Raw genomic sequence first — 15,102 nt, forward strand, 5'->3', positions numbered from 1 at the left:
ATTGGTGTGATAATTTTATTACTGAAGGAAATGGTTTAATGACTACCAACGCACACCAATGAGTTATTACATGATTACAGGCACACACACCTAAACAAAAACTCGATAAATCTACATCTGTTTAAAGTAGTTTGGGCAATAAGGATCAATTTTGGGGTCCGTTTATAGCTGACTATTTCACAAAATGTAAATATAATTGAATTTCTTTGGACTTTCATGCGCAACACACAGTGGCAGAACAAGCAGACAGTTGATTGCGGCCACATAACTGGAAGAAGAAGAAGAAGTCTATGCGGTATGGGCTTTGCTCATTGTTGAAGGCCGTACGGTGACCTATAGTTGTTAATTTCTGTGTCATTTGGTCTCTTGTAGAGAGTTGTCTCATTGGCAATCAAACCACATCTTCTTTTTTATTGTTAATGTGCTGGTTAGTTTTGTGAGCTGAGAAGGGTGCGTAGCTATATTCCGACAGTCCACAAGTCCGACTTCCCCATTTGTCAAACAGTCTATTTTTCCGACACCTCCTTTAGTCGACAGTCCAAAAAATGACCAGAAAGATGTTTTTGGCTCATTAACCCCTTCTTGTTCTTCCAGAAATATTTTGACACGTAAACACATTGTGTCTATTTTATTTTTTATCTTAAAATGAAAATGAAGGAGAAGGAACATGCAGTAATGTCAAAAAGGCAACATGCATCCCCTAAGAAACTAGACATCTTGAGTTCACACTTGATCTCCAATAAAGTTGGAAGCCATTTACCATATGACGAGCCTTTAAATATCTCCAGCAAAATATACAAGTGGATAAATTGGCATACACAACAATTTATCTGCAAAAATGTCGAGTAACAACAACATGTAAAGAGACAATCACATGTCAATGACCACAAATTTCTGATTTGGTACAGACGCAAATTATTTGCGGAAGAGTGAAAATAGTTTGTTCAAGGGTTTCATGTAAAAACAAAACAAAAAAACGCACGCACACACACACATAAACAGAAGAAATTAACCGAAATGTACTGGTATTCAATTCCTCCAATAGTACTCTAACATCAATTGCCAGTACCAAAGGACAAGCAAACCAAATATTAACGATGAATGCTCGAAGTTCAGGACGCAAATACTGATAAAGTACTGCAAATTTAGAAATTATTGCGACGATTTTATTAATGCGAATAATGCAACAAGATGTTGATAAAAACTCGTATTTTGATTTTATCAGTAACTATTTCATATAACATTTACTGAAATCACAATTAAAATATTAACCGCAAATGTTGGATAGTTATCAAGGAATCGCAAAAATAAATGCACGCATTGATTTCTAAATTTCAGTTCTTAACAATAGATATAACAAGATGTGGTATTAGTGCCAATGAGACAACTCTCCATTCAAGTCACAATTTGTAAAAGTAAACCCATCAAAGTACGGTCTTCAACACGGAGCTTTGGCTCACACCGAACAGCAAGCTTTAAAGGGCCCCAAAAATGACTAGAGTAAATTTTGTAAAACCATTCAAACGGAAAAACCAACGGTCTAATCTATATAAAAACGAAAAACGAGAAACACTTATGAACCATATCAACAAGCGACAACTACTGAAATCAGATTCCTGAATTAGGACAGGTAAAAAAAAATGCTGCGGGTTTACACGTTTTAATAGGTACCAACCTTCACCCTTATCTGAAACAATAGTGTTACATCACAACATAGAAAGACACACTATAAAATATCAATTGAAATGGCTGAACTCATTCAAAAGATATATTAACATTAGTGAACATACACTGAACTAATAAATTTGATCTATGATACAATGTAAATACAAAATCAATAAAATAAGGGGTGAACAAATAAAGGCAACAGTAGTATACCGCCGTGAGATGTTAAACAATATAAAAAAAAACAATAACCTTGAACAAAAAGCCGCCATTATTTCCATGTTCTTACAGATATAACATGTAATATTAAAATTAAGGACTAAAAAAAGATTATCTCGACAAAAACGTTGTTATATGGACCTGCTAAACCAAAATATAAACTTCGGGCTACGTTCTTTGTCGATATAGCTTCGAACAGGTCCATATAACAACGAATAGACCTCGTCAGAAGTCCATAATTGATAAGTAATTGATGGCATTAATATTTCAGGTCGAGGTTGAAGGCTGTTGATCATTATAAAAAAAATGATTAAATCAGTTTCAACAAATTAATATTTTACAACATCAAAGGAAAAAGTAAAAGAAATGACACTGTCAGTGAAGCTTAACGCAAAATATAACTGCCATGTCATTGCTGATTCTAGAGAAATAGAGGATTTTAATAGCTTTTTTCCAATAGGAGCTTATTTTAATCTTCGGACACTGCTTGCAGCTCAGAAAAGATATAATTTATTCACAACATATATTCATATACTACTTGTATACTTCGTTCAAGATTCTACATTGGCTAGAGGTATAGGGGGAGGATTGAGATATCACAAAACATGATTAACCTCGCCGCATGTTTGCGTTTGTCCCAAGTCAGTAGCCTCTAGCCTTTGTTAGTCTTGTATGTTTTTTTTAATTTTAGTTCATTTATATGTTTTGGAGTTTAGTGTGGCGTCCATTTTCACTGAACAAGAACACAATTTTATTTAGGGGCCTGCTGAGGACCACCTCCGGGTGCGGGATTTTCTCGCTGCATTTGAGACCCATCAGTGGCCTTCGGCTGTTGTCTGTTCTTTGGTCGGGTTGTTGTCTCTTTGGTGATATTCCCCTTTCCATTCTTAATTTTAGTCATTCAAGATTTGACTGCATTATCAATGGTGGTTCTAAAGAATATTTTTTAAAGCTTTTGTACATTAAGGAATATTCTAAGCTTTTCACTCATAGATGCTGGTCCCAAAGATTACTAGGCATCAATTTATATAAATTTGAATATGTATGTCCTATTCATGCTTCATACAAAACATGACTGCCTCATCATTGCTGGTTCGTGTGGAAATATTTTGCATTTGTTCAAAGTTGAATCTTCTATCCTTTTGTTGTGTCATGCAAAATATGACTGCATTGCTACTGTTGGTTCATAGGAACAATACTTTAAAACAAATTTCAAATTAAAGCTAATGTTAAACTATGGACCCCAGTTGCTCGGACCCCTTGGAACCCGGACCTTCATTAATACAAACTTGAAACATCATGCTTTCTGATGAATCGGACAATATGACTGCCTTACTACTGCTGGTTCTTACGGTTTTTTTTAAACTTTCAGTTAATATCAAGATCTTATACTCCACAGACCTATTGACCACCACTTGACAAAAAAAAACCACGAACCCCCTGCTATATAACAAGTATCATCCCGACCAAGTTTGGTCCGAATTGGCCCAGTGGTTTCAGAGGAAAACAATTAAAATGTGAATTGGGGACGGGCGGACGACTGGCGCCTAGTTTGAACATATTTATTTATAGTGGATTGGGAAACAAGTTATTACAACTTATATTAATTCCTTTCCATTTTGTGGGTGCGTTTGCTGCCTTAAACCTAATAAATTGAGAAAGGAAATAGGGAATGTGTCAAAGTGACAATAACCCGACCATAGAGCAGACAACAGCCGAAGGCCACCAATGGGTCTTCAATGTAGCGAGAATTCCCGTACCCGTAGGTGTCCTTCAGTTGGCCCCTAAAAATATGTATACTAGTACAGTGATAATGGACGTCATACTAAACTCCGAATTATACACAAGAAACTAAAATTAAAAATCATACAAGACTAACAAAGGCCAGAGGCTCCTGACTTGGGACAGGCGCGAAATTGCGGCGGGGTTAAACATGTTTATGAGATCTGAATTTTTTCGAAATCTACATGGGTATCTTTTACGTGCAAGAAATATTGCTCTCTCTTATCACGGTTCAGACATTTATCGTACCCTTCCGATGGACTATCATCGTTTCTCAAGACCATACTCGCAAATGGTGTCTAGGAAGAGCCCAAAATTCTGTCCCCGGAACGGGGATCGAACCAGGAACCTTTGTGTTAGTATTCCGATGCGATAACCACTACACCACGGCTCTAACGACTGGCGCTTATTGATGACAATAGCTCATATGGTGCTTCGGCTAACAGCTTAAATATTAGAATAAGCTACAATGCCAGAAAATGAAGTATATGTATATCCTTATGATTTATTCCCAAAATAATATACGTAAAAATCAGGCCCATCCTTTTTTGATTAACTTGTAAATGCAAGCAAGTTTATAGATATAAATGACTGACAGTTTTGTGGACAGTTTAAAAAGTCGTACGTTCAAGTTTACAAAAGTTGTGCGCACAAGATTAAAAGTTGTGCGCATAAGATTAAAAGTTGTGCGCACAAGATTAAAAGTTGTGCGCACAAGATAAAAAGCTGTGCGCATAAGATTAAAAGTTGTGCGCCGTGACAAGATTTAAAGTTGTGCGCACAAGATAAAAAAGTTGTGCACACAAGTTTCTACAAGTTGTGCGCACAAGTTTCAAAAAGTTGTGCGCACAAGTTTACAAAAGTTATGCGCACAAGTTTCAAAAAGTTGTGCGCACAAGTTCCTAAAAGTTGTGCGCTCAAGTTTCAAAAGTCGTACGTTCAAGTTTACAAAAGTTGTGCGCACAAGATTAAAAGTTGTGCGCACAAGATTAAAAGTTGTGCGCACAAGATTAAAAGTTGTGCGCACAAGATAAAAAGCTGTGCGCAAAAGATTAAAAGTTGTGCGCCGTGACAAGATTTAAAGTTGTGCGCACAAGATAAAAAAGTTGTGCGCACAAGTTTAAAAAAGTTGTGCACACAAGTTTCTACAAGTTGTGCGCACAAGTTTCAAAAAGTTGTGCTCACAAGTTTACAAAAGTTATGCGCACAAGTTTCAAAAAGTTGTGCGCACAAGTTCCTAAAAGTTGTGCGCTCAAGTTTCAAAAAGTTGTGCGCACAAGTTTACAAAAGTTGTTCGCACAAGATTTTAAGTCGCGCGCACACATATTTTTAATTTCATCTTTGGCATTTAAGAGGCTCCGTATAAATGCGTGACTGATGAGTCTTTTGTCGACGAAACACGCGGCTGGCGTACAAAATTTCAATTCTGGTTTCTATGATTAGTTTGATACGCTGCAGATATTTTAATGACATTTGAATGTATAAATGACTTTATATATGTTATATTTTTCTGTTGACTGTGTAATGCATGCATGTATTTGTTAAGTGCCTCATAAAAAATTAGACAGTTTCTTAATTGGGTTATCATCTTTAGATAAGGAATGTATTATCATATATATAAAAGTCGTAACTCTCATAGTTAACGGCGTTTTCATCACAATGACGCATTCTCTCCATAACCTTGAAATGTCATTGCGGGTGACATATTGGAAACATTAACATAATAACTGATTCAGTCGAGGATTATGCCAGACAATTCAATTTGTTTATAGCGAACTTTTGTTACCATGCATTGCTGTTTAATTTTTCAGTTTGAATTTGTAGTTTCGTGATAATTACGTAATTTTTAAAAGATACCAACGAGAAAGAAAATGAAAAAAAAAGATAGACAAATCTATGACCAAATTAATAAACGTCTAATTTTTTCAATATGACGAAAATGTACCCATTAAACCAACACAACAGAATAGAAACCCTTATGTTTATCTTGCATCAATAATATGTCCTTAATCACTTGCAAAAGCAGAAATATCATATCAACCATTAGACCAATTGCAAAATGACTGCCGCACTCGGGTCTACTAGTAGTACTAAAAGTATCTGTTTATCTGTATTTCAGTTAAACAAACAATACACGAAAATATAATACCACCGGTCTTTTGAACCATTATGTGACTGGGATGTAGGCATCTTGTCACCTAGGAAGTCTGACAGTAAGACGTTCGATTTGAAGACAGTTTGATAAGTACAAATGCACTTTCTCTTCACCTTTAAGAAGCTTTGCAACAATGCTTTTTTGTTTTCATTCAAATTTGTTCTCAACATGAATATGCACTAGCCGTCAATAAAAATCAATCAAGTTTCATTGGGGCCTCGTATTCCGAGTGGTCTAGAAAGTGTATCTACTGTATCACTAGGCTGTCAATACTGCGGATATGAACCCCGCACATGACAGGTGTGTTTGGTCGAATCTTAATTGACAAGAATTGCCAGTTTTCATGTCGAAGGTCTGTGCAATCCAGTTTCCTTCACCGACAAAAACTGACCTTCACGAGATAGTCAATAATGCTTTTCTCTCCAAAAAAACATGATCTAAAATGACAAAAAAAAACATGACATAAAATGACAAAAAACATGATCTAAAATGACAAACAATACATGATCTAAAATGACAAAAAAACATGACATAAAATGACAAAAAAACCATCATCTAAAATGACAAAAAAAAAACCATGACCTAAAATTTCAAAAAAAAACCATGATCTAAAATGACAAAAAAAAACATGATCTAAAATGACAAAAAAAGAACATGACCTAAAATGACCAAAAATAAAAATGATCTAAAATGACAAAAACAAACATGACCTAAATTGACAAAAAAACATGATCTAAAATTACAAAAATCATGATCTTAAATGACAAAAAAAAAACATGATCTAAAATGACAAAAATAAAACATGACCTAAAATGACAAAAAATACATGATCTAACATGACAAAAAAAATGATCTAAAATTACAAACAAAACATGACCTGTAATGAAGAAACAAAACAAGATATAAAATGACAAAAAAACATGGTCTAAAATGACAAAAAAAACATGACCTGAAATAACAAAAAAAAACTCGATCAAAAATGACAAAAAAAAACATGGTCTAAAATGACAAAAAAAACCAGAAAACATGACCTAAAATGACATAAAACATGATCTAAAATGACAAAAAAAAAATGACCTAAAATGAAACATGATCTAAAATGACAAAAAAAACATGATCTAAAATGACAAAAAAAAAACTTGATCTAGAAATACCAAAATAAACATGATCTAAAATTACAAAAAAAACTTGACCTTAAATGACAAAAAAAAAACATGATCTAAAATGACAAAAAAAACATGATCTAAAATGTCCAAAAAAAACATGACCTAAAATGACAAAAAAAACATGACCTAAAATGTCAAAAAAACATGATCTAAAATGACAAAAAAATACATGATCTAAAATGACAAAAACATGATCTAAAATGACAAAAAAACATGATCTAAACTGACAAAAAAACATGATATAAAATGACAAAAAGACATGTTCTGAAATGACAAAAATGTAATGAAACATAATCAAATATAAACATTTAAACAAAAGTAACAGTCGCCTATTAATGTGAGGGAACAAGTCGATAGTGACTCTTAAGACATTTAAAAGACAAAATAAGAAGATGTGGTATGTTTGCCAATGAGACAACTATGCACCAGGCACCAAATTGACTTAGATGTTAGCAGCTAAAGATCACCGTAATGCCTTCAACAATGATCAAAATCCATATCGCATAGCAAGCCCTTAAGATCTCAAAATGTAATTCAAACAATAACAATTCAAACGAGAAGAAAATAATGGCCTGATTTTTGTACAAAAAAACAAACGAAAAATAAGTATTATATACAGTAACAAACGAAAAACAAATATGATATACAGTAACAAACGAAAAACAAATATACAATACAGTAACAAACGCCAACCATTAAAACAGGCTCCTGACTGGAGACAAGCAAATATAAAATGTGTCGGGGATAAACATTTATTCAAATAAGTAGAGTTTAACTATTACATGGGTTACAACGAAATACTGGAATACATCTTTGTTTTCCTGCCCGGCCTGATGTAATACAGCAGTTAATGTGTTGGCAAGACCGTTGTTAATATGTATCAAAAAGAAGTTATCAAATTATATTTTTTTTGCAAAATTGTGTCTAAAACAACACTGATGTTTTACTCATACGCTTAGCTCATTTGTTGATTAATGTAAATTTTATCAATATTTTTCGACATTCAAATTATTAGAGGAGGACTTTTATCTAGTTCGAACGATTAGGGGAGGACTATTTATTTATTTCCAACGTGCAGAACTAAAATGACAATCAGAATATCAATAGATTGTACGAGGAAATATAAAGCCATGCTGAAACAAAAACGAAATGGCTAAATACATAAAAAGTTGAAAAACAGAAATCAATCCCAATTAGTAGAAAAATAAGCCCACATGAAACATTTTGAGTTGATATCAGATGCTCAGTAATTTGGTGTGCAGTTGCCTTCTCTGAGTGCACTGTTTTTACAACTAGCTCACATTGTATGGCTGTGATATGTGTTAACCTTATCTTTGTATTTTTCAGATATTCTGCAATGTTGAGGTCTGTCTCCATTTGTGCAGTCTTTTTAATTCATGGTGCTATCAGCTATGAATGTGAAAAGTCAGCTGAAACATGTGAAACATCTTTATTGATATCTCATCGTTTGACAATGATGCATAAAAAAGTCGCTGTATACTCAGCAGAAGGGAGGCTGTATAAATATGACGTGACTAATATAAATGAATCAAACTCTATACCTATAAATGATGTTATAACAGCAGATGGATGGGAGGATTCTCGTTTGGTTGTTGTGGCGAATGGTACATTACCGGGTCCGCCTATTATTGTATACGAAAACCAGACAATCATTGTTCACGTAACAAATCACCTTAAATCGGAAGAGGTTACAATTCATTGGCATGGAATCACTCAAAAGGGAAGTCCGTATATGGACGGAGTACCCTTTTTAACACAGTGCCCAATATCGCCTGGCCAAACGTTTGTCTACAGATTTGTTGCATCACTTAAAGGAACTTACTGGTATCATTCTCATGTTGGGGCTCAAAGAGCAAAGGGATTGATTGGCGCATTGATTGTCCGTGAGAGAACAAGTTTGGAAATGAAGGAACATATAATGACTATACAGGAATGGAATCATGACTTTGACGCAGATTTGGAAGATGCAAAAATGGTATTTGGATTTTATGAAAACAGAAAAAAATTCCAAAGCTCTCAGTCACTTGACGGGCAATTTTTTAGTAATATAAAAGCGCAAAGTGGTCTTATTAATGGACGCGGAAGATATTATACTGATGAAAATAGTCATAATGAGGCTCCACTTGAGGTGTTCACTGTAGAACAAGGCCAACAGTACCGGTTCCGGGTAATAGCAGCAGGACAGTTATTTCCTTGGTCTATTTCTGTAGATAACCACCCGTTAACAATAATAGCCACCGACGGGTTTGATATTGAACCACAGATAGCAGATGCATTTATAATAAATGCCGGAGAACGATACGATTTCGTCATTACCGCAAACCAAACCGTGGATAATTATTACATTAGAGCCAAAACTCTCGAAATAAACCGCAACACGACAGCGGAAGCCATACTTCATTATCATGGCGCCAATCAAAATGTACAACCAACGTCTGTTCCTCGGCAGTGTACAGCTGACGACCGATGTGTTGTTATAAATTGTTTCTTTCCATATTACCCAGAAGAATATTTTACCGATTGTTTACCTATTGATGGTTTGAAACTAAAATCTGATACTGACCCTGCTCCACCTGTTCATCAAGGAAAATTCAAGGAATATTTCTTAAACTTTGCTTTTCCCGGAATTAGGTCTTTTCCAAGTACTATCAATGGACGAAGGTTCGTATTTCCAACAAAAAATGTTTTGGCTGATCCTGATTATGCCAACTTTCCTTGTGAGGAAGCAGATTGTGGCGAACAGAAACATTGTTTTTGTACGCATTCTTTATCTATAAACCATGGTGATACAGTCCAAATGATTTTTCTAAATATGGGACAAGGCACAGGATGGGCGCATCCAGTTCATATGCACGGGCATACGTTCTATGTCCTTAAAATGGGATATGCCAACCATAATAACAGAACAGGATTAAAACTAGAAGGAAATTCTGACATCGATTGTAGAGGAGGAACTGATCGTGCCAATAGTTGGTGCAACAATGCTACATGGAGTAATCCAGCATGGGCTAACGGAAATGTGCCAGGATTGGAATTACTAAAACCAGTAAGGAAGGATACAATTATTGTTCCAAGTGGAGGTTATGTTATTACCCGTATAAAAGCAGATAATCCTGGCGTTTGGTTCTTACATTGTCACATTGAACTTCATGCGAATGATGGAATGGCCATGCTTATTAATGAATCGTTTCCTCATCACCCATCACCACCCACGGGATTTCCTAATTGTCATAGTTATCCTGACAACGAACCACAACCATCTACAGCAACAACCCCTTCATCAATGACATCCATATTTCCTATCAATCAAGAAACTGGAACCACTGATGCTGGTGAGTTCATATTCATGGACCGATGTATAATTCAATGATTCAATAGCAATCTATTATCAAAAGTACACTTGAAATAGATAAATCTATTCTGATATGGACATTACTATAATGCCAATGAAAGTTTTAAAAATCATAACAAACGTGTTTTAAGTATAAAACCGAAAGAGTTTAAACAAAGCAGGTTAAGCAATTTTATCACGACCATGTATAGCACTTTGTCAAATTTTGATTTTTCCAAAATACCTTAAAAGAACATGTGACACGATTAATCTAGCCTTGTAATCATTCATTTCCCACTTAACCTTTGTCAGTGGACAGATAAAAGGTACATATATTTCACTCTACAATACATGTACCCGCTTATTAGACAACAAAACACAGAAGTTAAGCAAAACAACATATCATCACAGAATGCTGACAGTGCATGTTGAAAAACAAATCTCTCACAATCTAACATCGAATGATGTAAAGCGACAGTTATCTATTTTAATTCTATAATGTAGTCATGTGCTTTGAATGAAACAGATTTGTTTAAACATTTTTGTCCACAGATCGAGATCTCATGTGGCTGTCTTCAGTTAGAGATTTTCTTTAGTTCATTTTATTAGGTTTATCCTTTTAGGACACTTTGGATAGTCTCTGTGAAATTTCTATACAGCTTGTCTAAACTTAGAGCGATGCAGACCTTGACATATTGTAAAGTCCTTTCCCTGTTGAACGTATTTTGACCTCTATAGTTTTTTTTACCGTTCGATTGTTTTCTTACAGACGTTTACCTTAAGTTTTGATTCCGTATTTACAGTTTGATGAAAATTTCTACATAGGCAAATTTTTGCCTGATTAAATCAAATATGTAATAAAAGATATACCTTCATGTGCTACTTTTTGAGTTAAATGAGGTCGAAATTTTGTATATTTGCTAAAAATTCGGATTTCTGGCCGTATTTTCCCTTTCGAAAGAAATTCATAACTTTTTTGTTTTAAAAGATAAACACAAATTGTTTTTTGTTAAATAATTTGTAATTTCTGTGTTTTATAAGTATCCTAAAAATTTATGCATTTTTTATTCAAAAATAAGTCACCTTTATCAAATGGTCATGAATTGAGAAAAAAACCGTATTTTTTTGCTATATATTTATCAAAATTAAAAATAATTGCACTATTTACAGTTTTATAAAATTTGGTCCACATAATCTCCCTGCAAAATGAAACAAAATGTCGTTTTATAAAATAGGGGTCCATGCACTCGTTTTCAAATTAAATCAGTTTGAACGATAAAAATCAGTCGAAAAATGCATTTTTTCCCGATATGTCAAAGTTTGACGTCGCGAAAATAACATTTTACGTTAGCAACGTCATTAACTGTATCGTATGCCCTTAAATCTTCTTTTTATAATTAAAACTGTTCATAAATCAAGTGTGCAATGGTCAGTATGATCTTTTGGTTGAAATATTTATTATTTTGTTGGAAACTTAAATCAATTGAAGATTATCTTTGTTGTTGTTTTCTTTGTTTTGATTGGCAGAAGGTAACTCGTATAATTCTGATCTCTCTAGCAGCCTTTATCCTATCGAGGGTTAATGTAGTAATCGGAGATTAGTCGGAGATCGGTGGAATATAACGACTGACATTATTCGGATTAGGCAGAAAAAGGGGTTTTAAGGAATTTGTAGGGTAATTTTTTCAGTCATTTTAATCAAACGGAAATGTATTTTCCTATACTGATATCATTTAATTGTTATTTTTCAATATCCCATATGCTACATATTTTTTTTATCAAGTAAGAGCCTAATATGCACAAACACAATATAAAAAAAAAAAAGATTCCGACTATACGTGTTGTCTCTGTCGAGACGTAAACGTAACTAAGACAACAGCCAGCAACATTTGTTAGAATTAACAAAATAGTACGATAGGGTATTCAGAAATAGTATCTGTGTAGATTGAAAGCACAAAATAGCACATAATTTTGAAAAAAGAATTAGTGAATGATTTCATAAAATAGTAGAAGCTGAAATGGTCAAAAAAATAAAATGCAAGCTGAAAAAATTATGAATTCGAATATTATTTAGGAACATTTACTTTGGTCCTTAATGCTCTTCAACATTGTACTTTATTTGGCCTTTTTAACTTTTTGAATTCGAGCGATAATGATTCTTTTGTAGACGAAACGCGCGTCTGGCGTATATACAAAATTTAGTCCTGGTATCTATGATGAGTTTATTTAAGATATAATAATCGCTTCCTTTGGTAATGAAGCTTAGTTCTTGCAAATTTTAAACATGTCTTCGACCAGTCCTCCCAGCATTATATGTGAATCTAAGCCAGGAAAATCGAGAGGAAAATACAACGGAAGTTAAATGCTTAAATTCAAAATTAAAAACTCCAGCAACATCTTGAAAATTATTAACTAGTATCCGTGTGACAAGACAAACTAAAATATTTTGGTTACATTTCCATCCTATTTACACAAAACCGAAAAGAATTCGTGCTGTATTTTTTTTTAATCATGACATTACTATTATACATGTATATTTTTTTGCAGATTTTTACACTAAGCAGAATTTCTGGATTGTAGTTGGAACCTTGTGTGGAGTTATATTTCTACAATTGTGTATTGTTGTATACAGTTGTAGTGATTCATCGAGAAAGCGAGCAAGCAAATACGATATGAATGGGAAATCTAATCCAAACTTTAGTTATTGATTCATTTTTTAATACATCTTATGACTAATAATTATATAAGCTGTGATGGCTTTGCACATAGTAAAATTAAGCTAAATTAACCATGATAGCTGTGTACATAGTGGGATAAGACTAAGTGACTGCATTTATACCCAAACACAATTAATAATTCCGGTTACACATGGATATAAAAGAGGGACGAAAGATACCAAAGGGATAGTCAAACTCATAAATCTAAAATAAACTGACAACGACATGGCTAAAAATGAAAAAGACAAACAGACACACAATTGTACACATGACACAACATAGAAAACTAAAGAATAAACAACACGAACCCCACCAAAAACTAGGGGTGATCTCAGGTGCTCCGGAAGGGTAAGCAGATCCTGCTCCACATATGGCACCCGTCGTGTTGCTTATGTGATAACAAATCCGGTAAATAGTCTAATTCGGTAGGTCACATTCATGAAAAGGGGATTGTAGTTACGACGTAAGGAACATATCCGATATCATTTGTGAAACGGTTATTCCATAACGGTCAATCAACTCGTGATGGCGTCCGTAAAATTTACAAAGGGATGATTTCAATTTCACCATTTGGAACTCTTGGTTTCATAGCTTCCTTGTGAGCAGCAACCCTCTATCAAGAAAAGCATGATAGTAAATGCAAGCACGGGAATATCGTATCAATTGGGAGATATATACCCCGTATGCAGGTGCTGCTGGAATGTTGCTACTTAGAAATGGAAAGTTCACAATTGGACAGCTGAAATCATCTCTTTTGTCGTAAAGTTTTGTTTTCAATCGACCCTCATTGTCAATTTCTAAATGTAAGTCAAGATATGAGACTGACTTAACTGTATCTGTAGGATCCTTTATCTCTAGTTCGATGGGATAGATGCGTTCCACATAGTCACCAATTTTTGAATTATTTATAATTTATTTTGGAAACTTAGGAAAAACAGATTTTTTTTTTAATTTATAGAACAAAATTATATGAAAAACAAGTAAATTTTACAGGTCTAAACAATTGCCTTAAAGAAAATCGAATACTAGAAAAGAATTTATTTTTGTTAATTAGGCCTCTTCACATTGCCAATCTCTGTTGGGACCCCTGGCTTCCTTTACTGGAATAATTTATAATAAAACAACTTATCATTACCTTACGTAATGATATGTAGTGTTTAGTCTTCTCCACACCACCATATATGTTTTATATAGTAATTTGTAATATGTTGTAATATGTTTGTTTGTTTAAATGTTTGTGCTAACAACCACATGTATGTTTATTACTATCTGTTTATTCTTGTAAAAAAATTACAACAGAAAACCATCCTTTCTCAAATGTGTTAAATGATGTATTTTCAGACACATTTTAGTTTTGACCAATATACTACTGCCAAAAATCCAAATTTCAGTTTTGGTATTTTTTTTATATATAATTTGCTTTTTTTTTCTTTTTTTTTTTACTTATTTAGTATTTTCTTTTTTCTTTTTTCTTTCCCTCTAAAACGTAGTTTTCTCTTTATTGAACAATAATATTGAAACAATGGATATATGGTAATATAAAAATGTATATTTCAGAATTTAAAATACTAACAATTTCTTAGTTACCAGTGCTATTAAATATGCAATCCAATGTTTGACGATACCATCACTTTCTGTATCTAACTAACAAATGTTCAAATTTTCAATAAAGCATGATGAGATTAAAATAAAAAAAGATATACTAAAACAGATAATTGTAACATGTAAACTGCATCCGTCGTATGAACTGAGTCACAATATAACATACTGAAAAAACTGCTTCAGCAAAAAAAAGAGGGACGAAAGATACCAGATGGACAGTCAAACTCATAAATCGAAAATAAACTGACAACGTAATGGCTAAAAATGAAAAAGACAAACAGACAAACAATAGTACACATGACACAACATAGAAAACCAAAGAATAAGCAACACGAACCCCACCAAAAACTAGGGATGGTCTCAGGTGCTGCAAATGGCTTGTAAACAAATTATCAGGCATATTATATAGAAATAGGAATATATGCATATTATAAAACATTTTTA

General features: G+C 33.6%; 1 protein-coding gene across 2 annotated transcripts in view; it reads left to right on the forward strand.

The window, feature by feature from the left end:
• The window catches only part of LOC143067588 (uncharacterized), a 107,457-nt gene extending 93,093 nt beyond the window's left edge, over window positions 1-14,364 (forward strand). For both annotated transcript variants that reach the window (XM_076240939.1, XM_076240940.1), the window contains exons 2-3: window positions 8,335-10,340; window positions 12,887-14,364. In XM_076240939.1, coding sequence (XP_076097054.1) covers window positions 8,345-10,340; window positions 12,887-13,047 — 2,157 coding nt within the window. In that variant the 5' untranslated portion in view covers window positions 8,335-8,344 and the 3' untranslated portion in view covers window positions 13,048-14,364. The remainder of the gene's footprint in view (window positions 1-8,334; window positions 10,341-12,886) is intronic.
• Window positions 14,365-15,102: the final 738 nt, after the last annotated feature.

The sequence above is a fragment of the Mytilus galloprovincialis genome, chromosome 3 (assembly GCF_965363235.1).
Source record: "Mytilus galloprovincialis chromosome 3, xbMytGall1.hap1.1, whole genome shotgun sequence".
NCBI classification, from domain to species: Eukaryota; Metazoa; Mollusca; class Bivalvia; order Mytilida; family Mytilidae; genus Mytilus; species Mytilus galloprovincialis.